The sequence below is a fragment of the Neofelis nebulosa genome, chromosome 18, assembly GCF_028018385.1.
Source record: "Neofelis nebulosa isolate mNeoNeb1 chromosome 18, mNeoNeb1.pri, whole genome shotgun sequence".
NCBI classification, from domain to species: Eukaryota; Metazoa; Chordata; class Mammalia; order Carnivora; family Felidae; genus Neofelis; species Neofelis nebulosa.
The window spans coordinates 337,653-359,408 of NC_080799.1; the positions used below are offsets into that span (position 1 = coordinate 337,653).

General features: G+C 64.0%; 1 protein-coding gene across 4 annotated transcripts; it reads right to left on the reverse strand.

Annotated features, from left to right (window-relative positions):
* Positions 1 to 1,240: 1,240 nt before the first annotated feature.
* PDGFA (platelet derived growth factor subunit A) lies at positions 1,241 to 21,745 on the reverse strand. 4 transcript variants are annotated; one of them, XM_058710222.1, is made up of 8 exons: positions 21,626 to 21,745; positions 20,051 to 20,180; positions 18,509 to 18,605; positions 13,712 to 13,816; positions 11,039 to 11,226; positions 4,641 to 4,767; positions 4,186 to 4,254; positions 1,241 to 2,346 (listed from the first exon to the last, which is right to left on the reverse strand). In XM_058710222.1, exons 2-7 carry the CDS (start codon positions 20,111 to 20,113, stop codon positions 4,199 to 4,201), a joined length of 636 nt encoding a protein of 211 aa, XP_058566205.1. In that variant the 5' UTR covers positions 20,114 to 20,180; positions 21,626 to 21,745; the 3' UTR covers positions 1,241 to 2,346; positions 4,186 to 4,198. The 4 variants fall into 4 exon arrangements, with proteins under 4 accessions (XP_058566205.1, XP_058566206.1, XP_058566204.1 ...); XM_058710223.1 differs by lacking the exon at positions 21,626 to 21,745 and adding an exon at positions 21,139 to 21,253; XM_058710221.1 differs by lacking the exon at positions 21,626 to 21,745 and adding an exon at positions 20,576 to 20,826.
* Positions 21,746 to 21,756: the final 11 nt, after the last annotated feature.

Below are 21,756 nucleotides of genomic sequence, written 5' to 3' on the forward strand. Positions count from 1 at the left end.
AGCACCAGCCCTGAGCAGACGCACCCAGGTACGGGCTAGGGTGACAGGCTGGGAGGGGCCCAGACAGGCGCAGAAATGCCAAGAATTTAGGGCAAAGCCGCAACAAAGCCCGTGGGCCACGTAGGCCTGCGATCCAGAAACAACCCGGCCACAGACCGCGGCCTCCGCCGGGTGTCAGCCCCTTCCTGGCTGGGTGTGGACGCCAGCCTGCCCCCCCCCCCCCCCCCCCCCCCCCCGCTCCACCCAGCAGCTCAGGCCCTCAGCAGGGAGGCAGGCGGCCAGGTCTCCCCCCCAACCCTCCCCCCGCCGCCCACGGGCCCTCTTCCCGCCTCCCCCCCTCCCCCCCTCCCCCCCTCCCCCCCTCCCCAGCAGGGCACCAGCTTTTCTGCTCCAGCGTTAATGGACAGACCCTTCCGTCCGCCGGCTTTGGGCGAAGGGAAGAAACCGGGTGGTGTTATCAGCATCTCACAGAGACATACACACATAAATCACCATCGTCCATCTCCCGTCAGACCCACTGCCAGCGCACGGGGTCGTGAGCGGCGCGGGCTCGAGATGCCTGGCACGGCGTCAGCTGCACCTGGGGCTGGGCGCAAACAGGGGCCCGTGGCCACCTGCCCCCTCCGGCCTCCCCCCCACCCCAGGCTCCCTTCGCTCGTCCTGCCGACCAAAAACTACACCGTGCAGATGTGCTGCTGGAGAAATTCCTTTATAAAAGTCCTCCCACGAACACACAGACACCGGAGACACTCGCTCTCGCGCTGGAGTCCCCGCCCACAGCAAAGGGATCTTGACGGCCACGTAGCGTGTCCACTTTGGGGACACGGACGGCAGGCCACGGGCGACGTGGGGCTGCCTGCCTTCACTGGCTCGCGCAGGCGGGGACAATCAAGTCAACTCACTTCCAGATTAAACCTATCGTCTGCTCGGCCGCGCCCCTGGCCCGATGGCTCCGTTGGCCCATCCCCGCGAGGCTCCGGAATCTCGAGAGCCGGCCTCGCTCCGCGGGCTCTTGTGGCGGGGAGGGCGCGGGGCTCCTCCAAGTGATCGTCCGCAGCTCCAGAAACCGCTCCGCGGACACGTGATGGGAGACGGGTCTAGACTCGGTCACGCGACTAGAAAAATGGACCACAAAGCACTTTTCCCGTGTATGGGTTTTGTTGGTGAGTTTTTCTTTTTCCTTTTGATTCAAAACAAAAAAAACAAAAAAAACAAAAAAAAAAAAAACCATAGCAGGCTCTCAGGTATATAAAAGTGGTAATATTAGATAAAAATACAAACTTCACCTTTACAAAACAAAAACACAACACACACACACATTTCTGTTGAATACATGTAAAGCGTAACATCTTCCCAAAAATAAAGAATTTAGATTCTGTCCAAACACTGGCACAGGGGCGGCCTGGCGGCGGCCAGGGCAGGGAGCCCGGGACCGGCAGGCCGGGACGGACTCGATTGGTTCACGCAACTGTTCTCTCGAAATGGCTTAAATTAAAAAGTAAGATGAAATGGGGCAGGGGAGAAACACGTAAAGCCAGAAACATTTAGGAAATGATGCATAGGTGGGCACACCATGTTTATTTCAATACATCTCGTTTGTTTGCATCCTGCGAGGAGAAATACCGTCCCACTGTCCTGACTTACAGCAGCCTGGTGTTATAGGTGTCAATGCCATCCAAGAGATCATTAAAAAAAAAAAAAAAAAAACAAGAACAAAAACAAAAACACTAGCCAAAGAGTAAAAAGGAAAGCTTAATAATCACTTTATGGTGTAAAAAAAAATCCACTTAAGGCTCTCGGGAAGGTTTCTGTATAGACTTAAACACTACGGCAAGGAGATGTGTTTCTAAGTCCCGTGGCGGTTCTGAGACACTCCTGGCTCCCGCGTGCCCCGCAGGGCCCTCGGCGCCCGCCCGGAGTCCTCCGGAAAGCAGGCGCTGTGTTCCCGGCAGAAGCACCTGTGACCAGCCTGGACAGAAATCCAGTCCACCGAGGCGCGACACGTCCGGCCCACGGGGCGTCCCTCCATTCCGACAACTGTGTAGATATTTGTGTGAGTCAGTTTTGTTTGTCATGTTTCGTGGTTGTTTGCTCGCTCTCTGTCCTTTTTGTTTGACGACGAGGCTTCCTATTGTTTCACCGAGCGCTACAATACTTGCTTTGATGTTGCACTGAACAAACGTGTACTGTCTCTTTGTTCTCCAGAGTGCGCGTGGAGACAGTTTTTCACGGAGGACAAAGACCACACACTGGCAGTAAGCACCGCACATAGTAGGTTCAGGAATGTAACACGCCATGTACATCCGTGTCCCGGAAAAGGGCCGCTGGCTTATTCTCACCTCACATCTGCAGGGAGAGAGGAGACAGGCGGACACTGAGGGGGGACCGAGCGCGCTCGTGGGTGGGGACCGCCGCGGAACGATGAACCTGAGCGAGGGTACGGTACGCACTCACGCACGCACCACGACGAGTCTCGGGATTCGAGGGTTTGGTGGAATTTTTCAAATCAGATGTACCTCATTACCCTTTCCGTAACATCCTGACCAGGATTGGGGTTAGACTCTTGGGATCTCACAGAACATTCCTTAGAGCAAGCCCCCATTCTCCCATTGCACAGATGAGGGGAACTGAGGCCCAGAAAGTTGTGTTTTGTTTCGGTGGGTTTTGTTTTTTTTTTTTTTTTTTTTTTTTTTTTTTTGCCTCTTTCCTCCGACGTAGGGCTTGACGTGACTTCTGGAGCTCTGGCAGCCATCCTGGGCCATGAGACAGCCCTGAAGAAGGACACCACCAGGCAGACAGGCAGGGTCTCTGTGTCCAGGCAGATACTACACTGAGCTCTGAGCTAAGAGCCACTCTTCCCTACCCGTGTTACCTGTTCACCGCTCATCTCAACACCTTTACCGCCCACACGCTAGCAGGGCCTGGGGTGGCAGGGACAACCCTGGCCTCTCACTCGGGGTCCTGTCATCGGCTGGCCCATGGAGGCCAAGCCCAACCAGCAGTGTGCCGACTGGATGCGCAGGGAGGCGTGGAGCCGCACCCCCGGGGAAAGCAAAAGCCTCAGCCAGGCAGTTGTTCTGAGGCTGCTTCAGGAACCCCCTCGTGGACCTTTCCTCCCCAGAGGATTCTACTGAATGGCCCGGACCCTCGGGCCCCAGCACTCCTGACCTGGCAGCTTTCCGCGCTCGCTCCACCAGAGCCCGGGCTCTTGGAGGACACCGCCTCTAAGAATTTCTCCCACAGCCACCTGTTTTGGACGCTACGGGCTCCCCCACGCCAGGGGGGGGTTCTCCAGAGCAGACAGGCCGCCAACAAGGAGCAGAAAGGCTGCAAACGGCCTCCATGACGGCTGTGCCTGCTCAAACCCCGTCTTCCTCTGGGAAACAGTACACCTCTCTACAAGACTACACTTCCCGGGCCCCCGGCAGCCGAAGGACAGCCAGGGTATGAGAGCACCAGTCCCCAGGGGGCACTTCTCCGAGAGGGTTTTTCTGCCCCTCTCCCCACCTTACTCTTCCAGCCTGGGGTGTACATGGGATTTCCGGAGCTTCAGCAGCCATACTGAACCACGAAGCAATTCTGAGGACAGACACCACCAGTCCCAAACGGAAGGGGGTCCTTCCCGATGATACCCGGAGAAGGCCACGCCTACTCTTAAATGCCTATCTTATCTCAGCCCTGTTTTCGGTGTGGTTACTAGCAGCCAAACACAATTTCCAACACAGTAGCCAACAGCCCCGTACGTTTATGAAACGGTTTCGGGCAGGATCTACTCGGTCTTTGACTACCCTAACCCACAATCCTGTAAGCCTCAATTTCTCATCTGTCAAATGGGGCGGGTAACCTGCCGGACGTGGTGATCCCAGCTAACGAACGTCGGAGCTACCCCAGGGCTGTTCAGGAACCCGAATCACTCCAGTCACGTGATGCTGGGGCCTCCCCAATCAGCGGAAGAGGCCAAAGCCAGAGCAGGGGCTCCAGAGCAGAAGGGAGCCGTGGATCAGGCTCCGTGTGCGGCAGGAGGGGGAGCCGGGGACGGGAGCGAGCAGACCCACAGCCCAGCCAGGCCCCGGAAGCTTGCAGACGGATCAGGCCCAATCAGGCCGCCGCGGGAGGGATTCGCCGTGTGATCAGCCAGCACACCTCCACCCGCAAGACCACAGTGTATCCACGGGCAGCTCCTACCTGGTTGGCTGCGTTAGGTGGGTTTTAACCTTTTTCTTTTCCGTTTTTTACCTGACTCCCTACGCCTTCCTGTTAACAGAAGGGCAGGGAGGGTGAGCGGGCCTAAGGGAGGGCTGCAAAGCTGCAGCAATAAATACCTCAGGTGTTTGTCTTTCTGGAAGAAAACTCGATTAGCTTTGGCACAGAGACACTTCCTGGTGCCCTGAGCCAGCCCGACACGGCGGGTCCCAACGCCACGCTGCTTCTGGGCAAAGTCTGCCCGGACGGGGGAGGCCGCCAGGTCCCCCAGCACACCCAGCGCCCACCTCCCGGGGGCAGGGCCTTTCTCGGCCACACGGCCCCCGACCCCCCTTCTGCGTGGTGGGGACTTCGAGCGTCTGCCCCTTCGCACTCCAGCGACGCCTGCGGGCAGCGGTGTCCCCGGCACCAGACCCCACGGCAGCGGCAGCGCCTACCTGTCTCCTCCTCCCGGTGGTCCGGGGTCGGGCCGGTGGCCGTGCACGTGCACTCCAGATGCTCCTCCAGCCGCACCTGCACCTCCTTTAACTTTGGCTTCTTCCTGATGTACTCCACCTTGGCCACCTGCCGAGACAACCCCGCCGTGAGCGCCCCGGCCGCGCCCCACACGGGTCACTGGGAGAGGGGGGATGTGCCCGGCCCTACCCGGGGCCGGGAGGGTGACCTCTGAACTCCACCCTCTGACCTCCTTCCTAGCGGAAGAGGCAGGAGTGCTGGCGGAAAAGGAGCCCTCGGCATTTGCGGTCTGGTCCACTTCACTCGGAACCCGAAGGCTCATTGGTGCCAGCCGGCAGGCGTGCAGGTGCCCCTTGAGGTAAGAGTTCTGAGGGACACAGGGCAGGGAAGGGGTTCGCTTCCGGGTCTTAAGGGCATCCGCGGCAGTGGCCGGTTTCCAGACGCAAGCTTGCTTATTCAAGGGGAAAATCCCACGGCCGAGGAGCTGGCCTGCTGCACGGGGCTTGGGGGGGGGGGGGGGGGTCACTCTCCCCTCTGCCCATCCCGCCAAAGCCCCAGGAGGAGCGAGCACAGCCCTAAGGGCCCACAGGAAGGCTGTCAGGTTTGGACGTGGATTCTGGTCTCCTTTGGACGACAGATCAGGACGCCACGGGCTCCAGGCCACACTGCCCACCCCACGGCCACCCCACAGCCACCCCACGGCCTCAGTCCCAGCCTTGAGGCCTTCTCACGCCCCGGCCGCAGCCGCCCTGGGACTGGAGAAAGCCAGGCTTCCCGGAAACATGGGCAGGGACCCAGGGCCCTCCCGGAAGGGTCTAGAACTGAGCCAGCGCCTGCTCCATCCACAGGCCGTGTCGGCCCAAACCCTCGGCACAGAACCACAGCGCAGCAGGCCTGACGGTCCAGCCTGTGGGGCACAAGTCCGGGCAGCCAAGTGACCAAGTCCCCACGGGCCCCACGGGCCCCACCTGTCATGGGAACACAGCTCCGCCCTCCACGTGGACACACACGTGCACTCGCAGCACACACACACACGCACGAGCCGTGTCCTAGAAACAGAAACTGCTTACACACACGCACACACACACACACGCACACGCACGCACCTGGCATCAGAGGGCACTTCGTACACACAGCGAGCAGGGTCAAGGTGGCCTCGCTTCATCCCAGGGCACGGAGGAAATAGATAACGTGAGAAACAATCCTCCCCGCCCCTCTCTGCAGCCCCAACGGGCTCCCCCCCACCAAGTGCCTGAGCTCAATCCCCAGCAGGGGCAGGAGGGCCATCTTCCCGCCAGCCCTGAACCCTGCGGACCCGGGCACAGGACACACATTCCATCTGTGCCAACACCGGGGCTGCGGTCTCAGGTCCTGGCAACGGCCCTCAGGGGTATCCGTTCTGTCCCCCTCTCTGTTGGCCTGGGGAAACTGAGGCAGAAAGGGAGCAGGGTGCACCCAGGCATGACTGACAGCAGAAACCCCCAGCCTGGGGACAGTCAGGAGGGGAGGAGGCAGGAGGGACGGTGTGGTGGTGGGGGGCGGGGGGGGAGGCGGGAGGGATGGCTCCTTTGCAGAGGCCTAGAGTCCAGAAGCCAGAGGACCCCAGGCAAGTGGGACAGCCCATCCCACAGGTCAGCAGGCCCCTGGCTTATCCAGACCTGTGGCCGCGGGGCTGCATTAATGGTTAACCCGCAGCGCAAAGGGGGCTGGGTGCCCCGCGAGCGCGGGAAGAGGTGTGCAGCCTCAGGTGTGAATGTGGACGGGCAGGTGTGGGCTCACAGGTGGGGTGGGAGCCAGGCCAGGTCTGGGGCCAGGCCTGGGAAGCCTCCTAAGTAGACAACATTAAGAGAAAGGGGCTGGGGGCATGACCAACCACAGCCACAGGGCACGGTTAGCTCCACGGGCTGTTCTGGGAGCCAGGACCACACGGGAGGCAGGGAGGGAGGGAGGGAGGGAGGGAGAGAGGGAGGGAGAGGGAGAGAGGGAGGGAGGCAGGGAGACGGAGAGATCCTTGGACATGGGGCTCTTGGGCACAAGCGTCACAGCCCCCAGGACTTCGCACGCATAAAAGCACTGGGACTTGCAACGGGCACCTTCCGGAGCGAGGGGTCCCCTGTGCCTTCCCACAGCGGCCCCCAGCCCTTAGGGCACCGGGAGGGTCCACCTCGCAGGGACCCCAGCCTGGCCCCCCTGCTTGCACAGCCTCTGTTCAGCAAGCGCCTCACCTATTGTGTCCCCTGGGGGGGCAGATGCGGGGGGGGGGGGGGGGGTGGGGGGCAGGCTTGTTCTCTCCACACGACAGACCGGCCACCACGGGGAGGGTGGGCACTCCACGAATCCACCCCCCGTGGTCCCCTTGGCAAAGCACTCACAACCCCAGCCACTGCGGTCTGGGAACCCACTTTCTCCTCAGACGGGCCCGTCTTTATCAAAGAAAAACAAACAGTGATTTATGATTGCACCTGCTTCTGGGTATGTGAGGATTCCGGGCCGTTCCGCCACCTCTGTCTGGCCAGGAAATGGCTGCATTTTCCCCCCCAAGAGCACACTGTCAGTATTAAATTCTCAAAAGCGGCCTCCATGCTAGCCAATCCCCAGAACAAGGCAGCTATGTCCTGGGGACCCTGGTGGGGGCTGAGGCCCCCAGACCCATCCAGGAACCCAGACGGGGTGCCGTGCCCCGCCCCTCCCTCCCTTCCCCTTTTGTCTGTCTCCTGGGGGCCTGAGCTGCACCTGATAAACAGGACACTCAGCTTTCCCACTGCAAGTCGGCCCGCCATGAACCGCCCCACACCCGCTCACTCCTGGGGCAAATCCACCCAAACACATCACCCGGTGATGCCACGACCCCTTCCAGACGAAGGACGCTCACCAATGACCTGAAGCTCTGCGCCCCCGCCCCCAGAGTCCAGGGCGGGGCACCGTCGATGACAAACACCAGCATTTACTGGACCCCCCCTGTGCTGCTCGTTGTCACACTCACAGCTACCCCGTGAGGGCACGGCTAGGGTCCGTTTACAGACAGGGAACCTGGGCGTCTCCTTTCACTGGAAGGAGGCCTGGACTTGGAAACCACAGAGGCCCTGAGCTCATCCCTTAACCGAGGGACTTTCTAAGTGGGGGAAAACTGTCCTGCTGGGCATGAGGACTCCAGAGCCCTGCTGTTCCAGACACGGGACTCCTGGTGTCCCTCTACGTCCTCCACATCCACTCCACGGGACTGAGCCCCAGGGTCACGACACATGCTCTGACCTGGCTCAGCAGGCAGGCGGTGTGGAGCCCTCGTCCCCCCGCCGGCTAGAAAGGCCAGCACAGCCCAGGGGCAATGGCTTCCTGAGGCCACGTCTAGGGCTCTCCCCAGGCAGGCAGGGGGCGGGAGCCTGGAGCCCTGCTCACCGTGGGGAGGGGCTCGGAATCCCTTCACGGGAGACCCTCGCCGCTAGAGCCGCTCATCTCTCCCCAAGGCCCCTGAACTGGACCCCCCCCCCCCCCACTCCATCCGAGGTGCAGAGGCCTGTCCGGGGCACCCCAGCGAACACACTCAGACCCCCTTCCAGAAGCCGGAGGTCTAGCAATGCAAAGCCACAGCCAGCTGCCCTGGACGTGGCCACAGAGCTGGGTCCTGGCCTCTGGAGACCTGTGGGCCTGACCGACTTAACTGAGTGACCAACTCAGCTGTAAGCCCGCGGGCTACCTGAAGAACACGGGAAACCCCAACTCCCAAGGCCACCCCATAGCCGGCCCAACCAGCACGACACCACCAGAGTCCGGGGCCGTGCTGTCTACACCACCTTCTCCTGGCCCACGAGGCCTGGGTGTGGGGGACAGGGTCAGATGCCTGCAGGGTCTGGGGTCAGCACTCACTGGGGAGTAGAGGAAGGGCTCGTCCCTCCAGGATACCAGTCAGAGAGCATGCTTGGTGCCCCCAAGAGCAGACCCCAAACACTGACCACGGCAAGCTGATGCAGGGACACGGCCCCCAGGACCACGGGGTCCAGTCCCCCACCAAGGGCAGGTCCCGGAGAACAGACGAGGCCACAGCCCCAGAGAGTGAAGGCCCGCACCTGAAACCACGGTCGAGCTGGGGTCACAAGAACCCTCAGGCCACCCTCTATGGCGGTCACAGAGGAGAGCCACCCTCCAACGTCAGTGAGTCCTGACGCTCAGGGCCTGGGGACCCCTGGCAGCCTTCAGCTGGGCACACTGGACAATTCACCACCTGGGCTTCAAGGAGGTGGCCACTCCCGGCCTTCCCTTCCCTTCTCCAGTCTGTGACCTTCAACTGTGATCAAAAGGCCGTAAACCAGAAAACCAGGCACGTGCCAGCCCGGGGCAGGACCTCCCACCTGCCCGGCAACACGGTCCCCTGCTGGCCCCCAGCGCCCCTCATGGACACTCAGCCCGGGACTCTGCAGAGCCCAGGGCCACGAGCTCTGCCTCAAACCCCACGGACCAGGGACAGCTCGCTGGGCAGGCGTGGGGGCCAGGCTGGCCTCCACAATGGACCTCCTGTTCCCACTGACCTTTTGTCCCTTCTCGGCCAAAACCCCAAGTGTCTGGGGCCGGATGTTTCCCTGCCAACCCTGTGATGGGGAGGCAGGGAGAGGGGAAGGAGGAAGGGGTCTGAGAGGAGCAGGACGCGGGACATGGAACCGGGCCACTGAGCTCCAGCTGCAGGACTAGCTCCTCTGTCCCCTTGGGTGGACCGTGACCCCCTCAGAGCAGATGAAGGCCCGTAGGGGGAGCCCTGGCCCAGTGCCACTCTGCCCAGCCCTTTGGGCCTGTGCCCAAGGCAGACATGGGCCGCACCCCCCACCCGCCAACGCACACCGTGCTGGAGGCCCCGCGGGAGCGTCTGGACCCCCACTCACCCACTCAGGTGGGCCAGGAAGAGGGCATCCCTGGCCGTCCCAGGACCAGACGCTCTACAGTCCTTACCCCATGGGAGGCAGGAGCCCACTTCATTCCCGCACCTCTGCATCTGCGAGAGCCCGACTGGACACGAAAGGCAGCCCCAGCGCCCACGCGTGGGGCTGTCCCATCAAGAGCACCGGGCGCCCCGGTGGCTCAGCGGTTGAGCGTCCGACTTCGGTTCGAGCCCCGCGTCGGGCTCTGTGCTGACGGCTCGGAGCCCGGAGCCCGCTTCGGATCCTGTGTCTCCCTCTCTCTCTGCCCCTCCCCTGCTCATGCTCTGTCTCTCTCTGTTTCTCAAAACTAAATAAATGTCAAAAAAAAAAAAAAAAAAAGAGAGAGAGAGAGCACCACCATCCCCATGGCCAGGAAGGAAAGATCTCAGCACCTGGATTCTTGGGGCTCAGGGCCCCCTCAAACATGGCACAGGTGAGGACACCGAGATCTGAGGGAGGCTGCACTGGCCACGGCCCCACAGCAGGTGCAGAATGCTCAGGTCCTGTCCCCTCTGGCCTCTGTGTCCCCCTTTGACAAGGGTGCAGTGCTGGGCTCGGCACCCGGCTGGGGGCCCCGTCGGGGGTCAGGCCCGAGAGCCCCGCTGCAGGGGAGCGTCCGCCTTGCGGATCACAGTGCAGCAAGCCGTGGAATCTGCTCACTCAAGGCCCCAGGTGCTCGAGGACCACAGCCCCAATTAAGGTCTGACGTGCCTTGCCCGCTGCCCAAGTCCACACTCCAGGGTCACCCGGGACGGTAACCCGCCAGGCCAGAGCCAGCTTCCCAGGAAGGCAGCCCCCTCCCGGAGACAGGGACCACCCGGGACTCGCCTGGGTCCCGCACGGCCCCAGACAGACTCATCTCACAGATGCAGCAAATGAGGCCCGAGGGAAGCAGACCCACGCCCCAGCAGAACCTTCCGGCCACTGGCCCCCCAAACAGACCCCCATCTGGCAGGCCAGAGTGACCCGAAGAGACACCTCCCCCAGTTCTGCCTCGGAGGTCACCACGGCCGGCACCCTGCCTGGGACAGTGAGCCCAGCGCCGATCCTGGGGGTCTCCGGGCAGAGCACGGCTTCCGAGAACGAGGGGAAGCGTTGGCCTTGCGGCCCCGGAGAGCGAGGCAACCCCGCGAGGGCCCTTCCGGAGAAGGACTCCACGGACACACACGCACCCCGTGGCACGGGGCTCGGAGCGCACATGCAGCAGTGCACGAGCAACGCGTGTCCTGAGGCTGCTTTCCTCACGGCCCTTCCCCCCCGCGACCTCGCGGGGGAGGCTGTGTGCGGTGGAGGGGGAAGGGAGCCAGACACCCCTCCCCCACTCCCCCCACCCCCCTGGCAGCCGACCAAGCCCCAGTCCCGGCTCTGCCCGCCCCGGCTCTGCACCCAGAGCCTGGCAGTGTGGCCAAGGGAACGGGCGTGGCCTCGGGACTCGAGCAGGTCCCCGGCCGCAGGGAGCCCCCGGGGCTCACCTTGACACTCCGGTGGTGGACGCGGGAAGGCTGGCACTTGACGCTGCTGGTGTTGCAGCAGCCCGCACAGCGCTTCACCTCCACGCACGGGGGCCAGATCAGGAAGTTGGCAGACGTGGGGTCGACCTGACTCCGAGGTATCTCGTAAATGACCGTTCTGGTCTTGCAGACCGCGGGGATGGCTTCCTCTGCAGGGCAAGAGCCACGGTGAATGTGGAGGCGACGCCCCGGCTCCCACCAGCACCCAGGCCACCCCATGACCCGCGCGGCCCTGGAGGGGCAACCGGGAGCCCAGCTCGGGCCGGTGCGCCCCCACCCGGCCGCGGCTTCTCCCAAGCGGAAAACGTCCCACGGCTCCCGGGCCGAGCAAAGGGGGACAGACACCCCGGACCCGGACAGGTGCATCTGAGCGGGATCAAGGTGAGTGAGCAGCAGCGAGGGCCAGGCGGGGACCCCCCAGGAGAAAGGCCTTGCTGGCAAAGGGGACCACAAGACACAGGGAGCCCAGAGGCCAGGGAAGCCCCAGGTGGCCCGCAGAGGGGGCGGGCGAGGGAACCGATGCTGAAAGAGGAGTGTTGGGGCGCCTGGGTGGCGCAGTCGGTTAAGCGTCCGACTTCAGCCAGGTCACGATCTCGCGGTCCGTGAGTTCGAGCCCCGCGTCAGGCTCTGGGCTGATGGCTCGGAGCCTGGAGCCTGTTTCCGATTCTGTCTCCCTCTCTCTCTGCCCCTCCCCCATTCATACTCTGTCTCTCTCTGTCCCAAAAATAAATAAAAAAGCGTTGAAAAAAAAATTTAAAAAAAAAAAAAAAAAAAAAAAAAAAAAAAAAAAAGAAAGAGGAGTGTCTCCATCGACGGTTAGGGCGCTCCCAGGGCCGGTGGAAAATGGGTAGAACAGGGAAGCTGAGGCTGGGACCCCCACAGCGACAGCCCTGCCTGCGGCCGCCCCCACAAAGCCAGGCCCTGCCCCAGGAAGGGACACGGCCCTGCCTCCCCAGCCCACCAGCCACAGTTCTGCTCAGCAAAGGGCACCAAGAGACCACCCCGCCGGCCTCCGAGGAGAAGCCGGTGCTACCTCCTCTGTGCTCCTCAGCACAGGCCAGCCCGTCCACCCCGAAGCCCCGAAGTTCAGGGGGCGCCAGGGCATGCCCGCCAGATGAGGAATCCACCCGGGGACCCCAGTGCCCAGGCCGCCCTCTGGCAGCATCCGGCTGTGGCGCTGGCCCTGGCCCCCCAGCGTGCGCCTGGAGGGCCCCCCACCGTGTGCCTGGAGGGCCCCGCCAGGCTCTGGTGCTGCCCACGGGAGCTGCTGCCTCCAGGGGCAAGCAGGGACCCCTGAGCCCAGAACTGGAGGGAGCCGCTCCTGGGTGCAGAGGGCTCGGCCTGACCCCTGTGGCCAGCTGGCATGAGGCAGGGCCTTGTCTTCTGCAGACAAGCTTGAGATGTGGGTGAAGCCAGGGAGGGGTGCCAGCCTCTCTCCTGCCCATCTGCCACTAGGGTGAGACCCCCCCCCCCAGAGCCTCGGGAGACTCGGGGTACTCGAATCCCCCACGGTGCTCAGGGAGCACCTGGAGAGGGGGGCACTGGGCCTCCAAGAACAGCCCCACCTACAGGGAAGGCTGGGTGCTGGGGGCAGGGGGGGCGGTGGTCTCAGCTCCCAGCCCAGTGCCCACCACCTGGGAGGGGTCTGGGGAACCCGTCCAGGTGGGGCCGAGGGTGGAGCTGGGGAGAGAGGACTTGAGTCCAGGGCTCCTGGTCTGGAATAGGACAGGCCTCTGACACTGGTCTGGAGAACCTGAAACCTACAGTCAAACGGTAAATGTCCGCTGCCTTCGCTAGGAATCATCACCCACACGCTGCGCTCAATGACAGAAGCTAGGAAATCTACCTCCTGGGAGGAAATCTAAAGCTCAGAGAAGGCAGGTGCTGCCCAATGTCACACAGCAGAGAGCAGCAGTGCGTGGTCACAACCAGGCAGTAAGGAAAAGTGGCAGGAACGAACCCCCAGGTGGCATCGACTCCAACCCCGGAGCCCGAGTCCCAGCGCAAGAAAGCGCAGGCCGAGGCTGTGTCGCAGCCGACCCAGAGCCCCCAGAGCCCCCGCCCCGCCCCCCACAACGGCCAGTCCTTCCTCAGGGGCCAGCAGACACGGGGATGCCCTGCTAGGCGACAGGACAGAAACGCCACCCGAACCCAGGCCGGGCAGAGCCCAGGAGCCGAGGCCGAGCGGGGCGGGGGCCGAGGGCAGGGCCCAGCACACACAGCTCGACCGCATCTCTGGCTCCGCAGCCTGGAGCCTGAGCTCCGGTGCACCGCGCTACAGACTGGAAATGAAACACGACCACGTTTTCCAGCAAGGCCTCCTCCAGAACAGGCCCCAACAAGACCGGGCACTTAAGGAATTTATGATGGCTCTCCTCTCCTGGAAACTCTTGGCCCAGGCCAGGCTGCAGCAGGCAGCAGACGGGCCAGGGCAGGGAGACGCCCCCGGCAGAGGAGGGAGGCCTCCAGAGACGGCGGGCGGCCAGAGCTGAAGTCGCTGGGGCCCCTGCGCAGGCCGGGCCTTTGTTTCACGGAGGAGGGCCGGGGTGGTGGTCCTGAAGGCACGGTGGGGGCGAGCCCCCCCAGCCCGGTGCCCCCCCCCCACCCCCCCCACCCGGCAGGCCCGGGGCTCACCAATGCTTCTCTTCCTCCGAATGGGCACGGGCCGCTTCTCGGGCGCATGCTTGGAGGAGTGGCCCCCGTGGGCTCTCAGACTCGCCTCCAGAGCACCCTCGGGCCCTGCAGGGAGAAAGAGGAAATGGTGACCGGCAGCCCCCCATCTGCGTGGCGCCCGGGGGCCTGTCCAGCAATGCTTCCTACCTGCCTCCCCCAGACAGACAGGGTCCCCTAGGAGACCCGCCACTCCCACAGGCGCAGAGGATGCAAATCCTGACTGCCAAAACTCGGCCCCCCAACCTCTGCGAAGCATACACAGAGGGGCCCGGGCTGTGCCCTGGCCGTACCTTGAAGCAAAGCTGTGGACTTGGGGTAAAGGGGCCACGTGTGGTCTCCCCTGGGGCGCCTCCCCAAGTGAGGGCCAGAGCAGGGAAGGCCTTCCTTGTCCAAAAGACCCAGGCCCCCTGCTCACAGCCCCCTTTTCCCAGGCCCACCTCCGGGAAAAGGTGCCAGAAGGACCAGCACGCTGTGACTTTCCTGGGGTGTGTGTGTGTGTGTGTCTCCCTCTTTCTCGCCAGACCGACTCTCGATGAAGCACCCTAACCTTTGAGGGGCACGGGAAGCCAGGCCCCACTGGACCGACAGCTGGACCCCGCCTGGCCCACTCTGAGTCCACAAGAAACGCACGCAGAGAAGCAAAGGAGCGGGAATCCCAGTGCGCGGCCGAGAGGCCGGCTGGCAGGAAGGCAAGCGTGCTTGCTGCCCTTGGCCTCAGAGCAGTGGTCCCAGCGCTAAAATCAGAACCGGACCCTCATCCCCCAGGCCCGCGACAGCCCCAGGACACACGCCACTGCCCTCTCCCACCCCAGTGCCCCTGGGCAGCCTAGGGGAGCCCCAGGGGGGGTAGGAGGGACACACAGTCCTGCCGCCTGCCACTCACACCGACCAGGCCCCATGACACTGCCTGTGCCCGGAGGATGACTGCTGTGGGTCGCACCTGGTCTCCCTGCCTTGACCCCAGACCCAGCCACGGGGGGAAGGGGGTCTCCTTCCACATCCCCCTCCAGCCTCGGCCTCCCCCTGTAGAGGAGCAGGGGCCCCGGGGTCTGAGGAGCTCCAACAGACAGGGGCTCCAGCAGACCCCTTCTTCCGTGGCGTCCCGGCCACCAGCCCAAGCCAGAGGCCCCCTCCTGGGCGCCCAGACCACCAAGGCCTCAGGGACTGTCTACAAACCCACAAATCCGAAAGCTCCACTCTTTCAACATGAAAACCAAATACCAGGCGAAAGGTACAATCAGCACAAGATACGTTCTTTCAGAAAACTGAAGTCTGGGAAAAACCCAACTTTTCACTTAAAATGACTCAATGTTCCACTGCCACTAATTTTTTTTGAGACCCGAAATAAGATCAGAACACAACTATTCATGCAGTAAGAATTTCCCATCAACCAACTGTTACAAGAGGCATTTTTTCGCAAAAAAGTGACATTTATGAGTCACGTCCCGGTGGCGGCCATCTTGCCGTCCCCACACCAAAGAGAAGCCGGCCCGCCGCCAGCTTCCAGGGGCAAGCGTCACGGCACGCGGGCCACCAGCTTCCAAGACTTACTAAAGCCAGGGGTCACCTATCGCTTTCCTGGAGACTCGGTCCTGACGTGTCCCCAGGGGGCGCCTCCACTTCCTGACACCTGAGGAAACTGAGGCCCAAGACGCGAGCGCTGGGTAGGGGCATGGCCACAGGAGGACCCGGGAGCCCCGTCCGGGCCTCTCGCCTGAATAAACAGAGAAGACAAGGGCCCTGCCAGCTTATCAACGGCGCTGAAACCTGAACCGGCAGATTGCTTTCAAGACAAGAGGCGGGGTAGAAATAGCTCCTGGTCAAACACGCCCTCGGCCCTCCGTTGCCCCGCGGATCCAGATGGGTGGCCGTGCACTGCGCGCCCATCCACGCTCACGGGGGAGCGGCCTTCTGATTGATGCCGCTTGAGAAATGGCCCAGCAGCGACTTGGGGGAGAAGGCCCCGCCTGAACGATGCCCTAAAACTGCTCTCAGGACAGTTAATCAAGTGGGTTTCCCTTTTGTCTCCCGTGCACAAATGTCCGAGTGACAGCTCAGGATGGGGACAAGCCCCCTCCAGCCTTCAGTCCTAGAGCAGCATTAATGGCCCAGGACGGGGATGTTTATGCATCAGTCACTCAGTGACCACCCCCCCCAACCCCGGCTGCTGGGATAACAAAGCACCCCCGCTGTCCTGCTTAGTGGCTCTTTCTCATCCTGAACTCCAGCTACTGGTCACTCAGAGACCACACACTGGTCCCTCCACCCAAACGCCCCACGTGGAGAGTCAGCGACGCCCCAACTCCGTTCGCCCTCCAGCAACGCTCAGACTCAGGGCTGTTGCCATTGCCCCTGGGGTAGGAATCCTACCGGGACAGGCTTCATCTGTAAAATGGGGATACACCCACCCACCCACGGGGAAGAACCCCGGGATCCTACAGGTCCCCCTAAGCCCCGCCCATGCCAGGAGGGAGGAGTCAGCCTGTAAGAAAAAGCCTTTTCTGCCCCTGGGGCCGAATTCCCTTCACACCCCGACCTCCGACCTTTTGGGGGGGGGGGGGGGGAGCGCCTCACCCTTGAGTTACCAAGAGGGATAAAGACCCACCGGCTGGGTGTCTGGGTTTCTCCACACCCCAGCTCCTTCCTCAGGGATCCCAGACAGGCTCCAGGGCCTGGAGGGCAGCTCAGTCCACAGACAACTGACCCCTCGGCTGTTTACAACCTTCCCCAACAGCAAGATCTGGTTCAACTCATCCCTTTGGGCGGGAACAGGTGTTGGGGGGGAAAGACCCCAAAACAAGCTCTAGAAGCAGCCAGCAGCAACCCCTACGCTGAGGCCAGAGGCCACGCACTGCCGTGGTTCCCAGCTTCCACATCCCCGTGAAAGGGGCCAGACCCGGATGGAGAGCCACCCGAGGCTGTGTCACAAAGGGCCTCCTAGGCCCGCTCCTGGCGAGCACGTAAGATCCCAGAAGCCCGGCTCCATTCTCACCCCGGTATCCCCAGCAAGATGAGTCCTAACCCAGGATCCTAGCCAGACCCCAAACCGTGCAGCAGACAGGGGTGGGGGTGCAGGACGAGGAGGAGGGCCCGGGGCTTTTGGTAAGGGGGCAATTTGAGACCAGCCCAGGGAACTAGCTGGTGCGTCCAGCTTCTTCAGTTTGGACCCTCCCAGAGAATCCCGGGCCCAAGAGCCCCCAGGTCAGGAATGCCATCAGCATAACCCACCCAGCTGCAAATGCAAAAAGTGTTAATGGGTGGGGGTGGGGGGGCGGGGCTGCAGAGACCAGAATAAGAATGGTCCCAACAGAAAGTGAATGGCCCATTTCCCGGTGGCGTCCCAAAGCCGTCCCACAGGGAGGCCCAGCCCTTCACAGGCCTCGTTCCCGAAAGCTGAAAAAAAAGGCCGTGAACCTTCTCAGGGAAGCGGTCTCCCCACTCGTACAAATCCGCCAGGGCCCAGCAGAATGCAGGCTTCTCCTCAGCTAACCGAAGCCAAATCCTTCTCCCCAGGGTTACACATCAAGGAACCAGACCAAAATCCCCCCCTGGCCCAACTCTGATCTCCAAGTGAAATTCTACCCCCTTCCTGATAAGGATCAGCCAGAGGATTTCCTGGGTCACGAAACTACAGAAACCATGGGCCTTGCTAGAAAATGGTCTTGGCATGAAATGAAAATAGTTCAGGCCTCTCCACCACCATAATTAGGTACAAATTTCCAAATGACTAGACCATGTGATTTTACTTAATTCCCCCTCGGCCCCCCTCTTTCAGGGTAGTCTGCAGGGAGAGAGAAATCTTCACTGAATCCTTCCACCGACCTCCACCACTTGCCGTGGCTCTGTCTGACAAGTCCATCTTGGGCCTCTTTTCAACCAGACACTGACAAATGTCCTCTGACAGATGCATTTCTGTCGCTGACCCTCCACATGCCTCGTTTCCCCCACCAAAGACAAATTTCGAGCAGGACACCATGAAGATGTGGGTCAGAATCCTGGTCCTCTAGAAAAGGGCTCCCTCAGTTCACACCGCAGTGCAGCCAGCCATCAACAAACACCACCCACTACAACCTGGGTCCCAGGGGACCTGTGCGCGCCAGTCCCCTCCAATTCTGCAGCTGACGCTAAAGATCTTCAAAACTCTCCATTTACAGATAAACCGGAGTGGCTAGGCTCCAGGGCCTGGGGGTGAGCCCCAAAATAGCCCCCAAACACCAGATGTGTCCAAGACGTGCCTTTTTATTGGCCCGTGAAAAGAGAAAGGCACGGGTCTCCGGAAACCACAAAGGCCCCGCCGCCCCCGCCACAGGAGCGGGGCACCAGTTCCCCGCGCGAAGACAAGGGGGCAGCTCCTCCAGCACACGCCTGCCCGCGGGGCGCACGGCCAGGGCTCCGCGCCCAGGCCCCGGCCCGCTCTGCCGCTCCTCCGGCCGGAGGGCAGGCCCGGGGCCCGCGCACCTGGCCCGGGCGCCGGCGCCCCCTATGCGGCTGAACTTTCAGTGACACACACGGCATTTTCCTTAAATGCAAAAACAATCCCCGGGCAAGCGAGCAAATCGCGGCCGCCTCCGGAGAGAAAGTGGGGATTGGAAGAGAAACTCCTGACTCATCCGCCTGGGCTTTTATGGCCCGGGATTGGATTCTGACCTTTCGGTTCGTTCCTGAGCGGCGCCCGGCCCGGCCCGAGCGCGGGAGGCGGCGCGGGGCTCATATCCCCGCACACCCACCCCGCGCGCCGAGGGAAGGGGCGCGATTTACCTACGGAGTCTATCTCCAGGAGTCGCTGGAGGTCCCGGATGCTGTGGATCTGACTGTGCGCCAGCCTCTCAATCACCTCGTGGGGGATCTCGGCTTCCTGCAAACAGACCCACACGGTCAGCGCCAGCGGCCGGGCCGGCTCGCGCCCTGCGCCCCCCGCGCCCGCCCCTCGCCCCCCCGGCCTCCTGCTCCAAGGCTGCCCGGCCCCTACCCGCGGGGCCCTGGAGTCCGAGGCCAGGGGTGGGGCTGGGTGGGTGAGACCCCAAATGCTCGGCTCCCATCCAGGTCCACCTTTGCAGAAAGAAAGCCCTCCCACCTTTAAATTTTCAAACAAAAGCCCGGCACTGCGGACCCTCCGCCCCGGGTGTCAGTTACAGTAGGTCTAGGGGCAGCGGAGAGCCCGAGGAGTTTCTGATTTAATAGTGAAATCGACATCCAGAAAGATCAAGTTGAAATGCGTCACGGATCGGCGACGAAAGTCACGGCAGCCTTAACACTTTAATCCTGCCAGCGGCTTAAATTTCACACCCCGGAATCCCCGGCCGAACCTGCGGGGTCGAGGGTCTCCGTCGCAAAAACACGCGCGCGCGCATTCACTCGTTCACACGCGCGCCCCACCCGCTACGGCCCGGCCGCGGCCCTAGCGCCGCCCAAGACGCCCCAAATCCAGCCGCCGGCTGGGAGAGGCTGCATGGCAATGGGAGGGTTAAATCTCCACCTCTCGCAGCTCGCGGTCCCTGCCCAGACCACCCCCGCCTCGCGGGCTCCCCCCTCCTCCAGATTTTTAAAGGGAGTCGGGGGTCGCTGCTGGGGAGGGGGTGGGGAAGGGGTCTCAAGCACCAAGTTCCCACGACGGGGGCTGCAGAAAGTCATTCATCACAGGAGAGCTCCCGGGGATTCGGGATTCGACATTGGGGGGGGTGGGGACGCCGGCGGTGGGAGGGCGCGGGCGCCTGGCCCGGCCCCGGCTCGCCTCACTCAGCCACCTGTAAGCAGGCCCCGGGCTGGCGGGACTGCGCCGGCCCAGCCTAGCCAGGGCTAGGCTCAGGGACAGGGACCGGGGGGTGGGCGGGAGGGAGGGGCTGTGACCCGCCCCCCCCCCACCCCCCGCTGCCTGCTGCCCACCCTGCCTGACGGGGACTGCCGCAGCAGCCGCCCCTGTTTATCCGCCGCTGGCTCCGCCAGGTCACACACACCCCCTTCTGCGCTCCCCGCACCCCGATACTGCATTGTCCGCCGCCCTCCGGACTCCCCTTCCGGAGAGGGGCCCGCGCCCCCCGAAGTTTCTCCCCACTCGTCCACCCCGCGCCACTCCGTCCCTCCACGGCAGAGCGACGCAACACGCTGGAAACTCACCAGACACACTTCGGCTTGGCAGAAAATAAAACCCAGTTGGGAAAATCGAAAAATCGACCACCCTAGCAGAAATCAAAATGCGCTCCGCAAAGCCCCAGAGCCCGAGGCGCCCCGGCCCGCGGGCGGCTGCAGGAGGCGTGCGCCGGGGGAGTCGGAGAGGGGACGGGGCGCGGGGGTGGCACCCACCTCGGCCAGGGCATGGGCGAGGTATCCGCAGCCGAAGAGCAGCAGGCAAGCCCAGGTCCTCATCGCGTCCCGAGGCGCTGGCGGCTCGGCGGGGAGGCGAGGCCGCGGGGCGGGCGCTCCAGCCGGGCTCCTGTGGCGGCGAAATTCAGTACCATCCCTCAGGGAGCGCGGCCCGGAGGAGGGTGGCGCGGAGAGCAGGGAGCCGGCGGAGCGCGCCCGGCGCGAGCAGCGAGTGCGGAGAGGCGGGCAGCGCCAGCGAGGAGGAGGAGCAGGGAGTGCGCGCTCGCCGCGCCCGCCGCGCCGGGAGCCTCCTGGGCCGCCGGGTAGGGGGTGGGGACGGAAGGGGCGGAGGGCGGGGGCTGGGCCTCTTCCTTGGTGCGTTCCCGGTGCTGGCCGCCGCCGCGCTCGCTCCCCGGCGCTGGCTTTAGGAGCGACCCGGCCGGTAATTCTGCATATTTGCGGGCATCAGCCCCGAGAGGGACCCCGGAGCGAGGCTGGAGCCGCCGCCGCCGCACCACCCATCACCTGTCTGGACGCCCGGCCGGGCCCCGGCCGCGGGCTCGCGCTCTCCCTGCGGGCTGCGGGCGGCCCTGCGCGCCCACCGCCGGCCCCGCGCTCGCCTCCGGCCCTCCTCCTGCAGCCGCCGCCCGGCCGGGCACGGCGCGGCCCAGCACGGCGCGGCCCGGAGGCCTGCGTGCGCCCCTCCGCGGCGTGCCCTCGGCTCTGGCGCCGCGCTCCGCCCTCCGCCGGCCCGAGCCGGGCAGCGCCCGCGGCCGCGCCGCCTGGCAGCCGCCGCCCGCCCGGGGCCTCGCCGCGCCGGCCCGAGGAGGGCGGGCGCAGGGCCGAGCTGGAGCAGCCGCCGCCGCCGCCGCCGCCGCCGCCGCCGCCGCCGCCGCCGCCGCGAGAGGAGGAGGACGAGGAGGAGGCGCCGGCAGGCCCGGCTCGCCGGAGTTGTGCGGGCTCCGCAGGGCGCGCGTGTGGAGCCGGCCGGCGGCGGGGAGGGGGGTTATAGCGCCGCCGCCGCCGCCGCGCCCCTCCCCCGCCCCCTCCCCCTCGCCTCCCCCGGATTCCGGGCCCCGGACCCGCACCTCGGAAGCGCGCGGGGGCCGCACGGGCCGGGCAGGGCCCGGCCGCCGCCGCCGCAGTGAGCACACGCCGGCGCTCACGCAGGCAGTAAAATCCATCAAAGCCCCGCGCCCGGCTCCGAGCACAGCCGCCGGGCTCCGCTCGCCCGGCGGGGCTCCCCGCGCGCCCCTCCCCGGAGCTTGCCCACCCTCCAGTGCCAGCTGCAATCCTGCGGCACCGGACGGGGAGGGGAGGAGGCCGCCGCGGAAGAGCCGCCGTCGTCGGCTCTCCTCCCTCGGCCCCAGCGGCGGCGGAGGGCAGCGCCCAGAGCTGCTACGCCGAAAAGGGCAAAAGCGAGCCGGCCCCCGCCTCCGGCCCCCCGCCCCGGCGCTCGGGCCTCTTTCCACCGCTAGGATCCAGGGCCCCTGCCTCCCCGTCTCCATAAAAGGAGGGGGAGTGAGTCTCTGGTGAGAGGTGGGGCGGGTTTAGGGGCGCGTCTGGGGCACTCACCTGGCGGCTGCCACGCGCCCCCGCCCAGAATCCGATGCCTGGGGCGCCTGAATGAGGAACCTCCACCCGCATTCCGAGACGGGAGAGCGCCCAGGTCGGAGGAGGGGGCTGCAGCGTGCCTGGTCCCCACC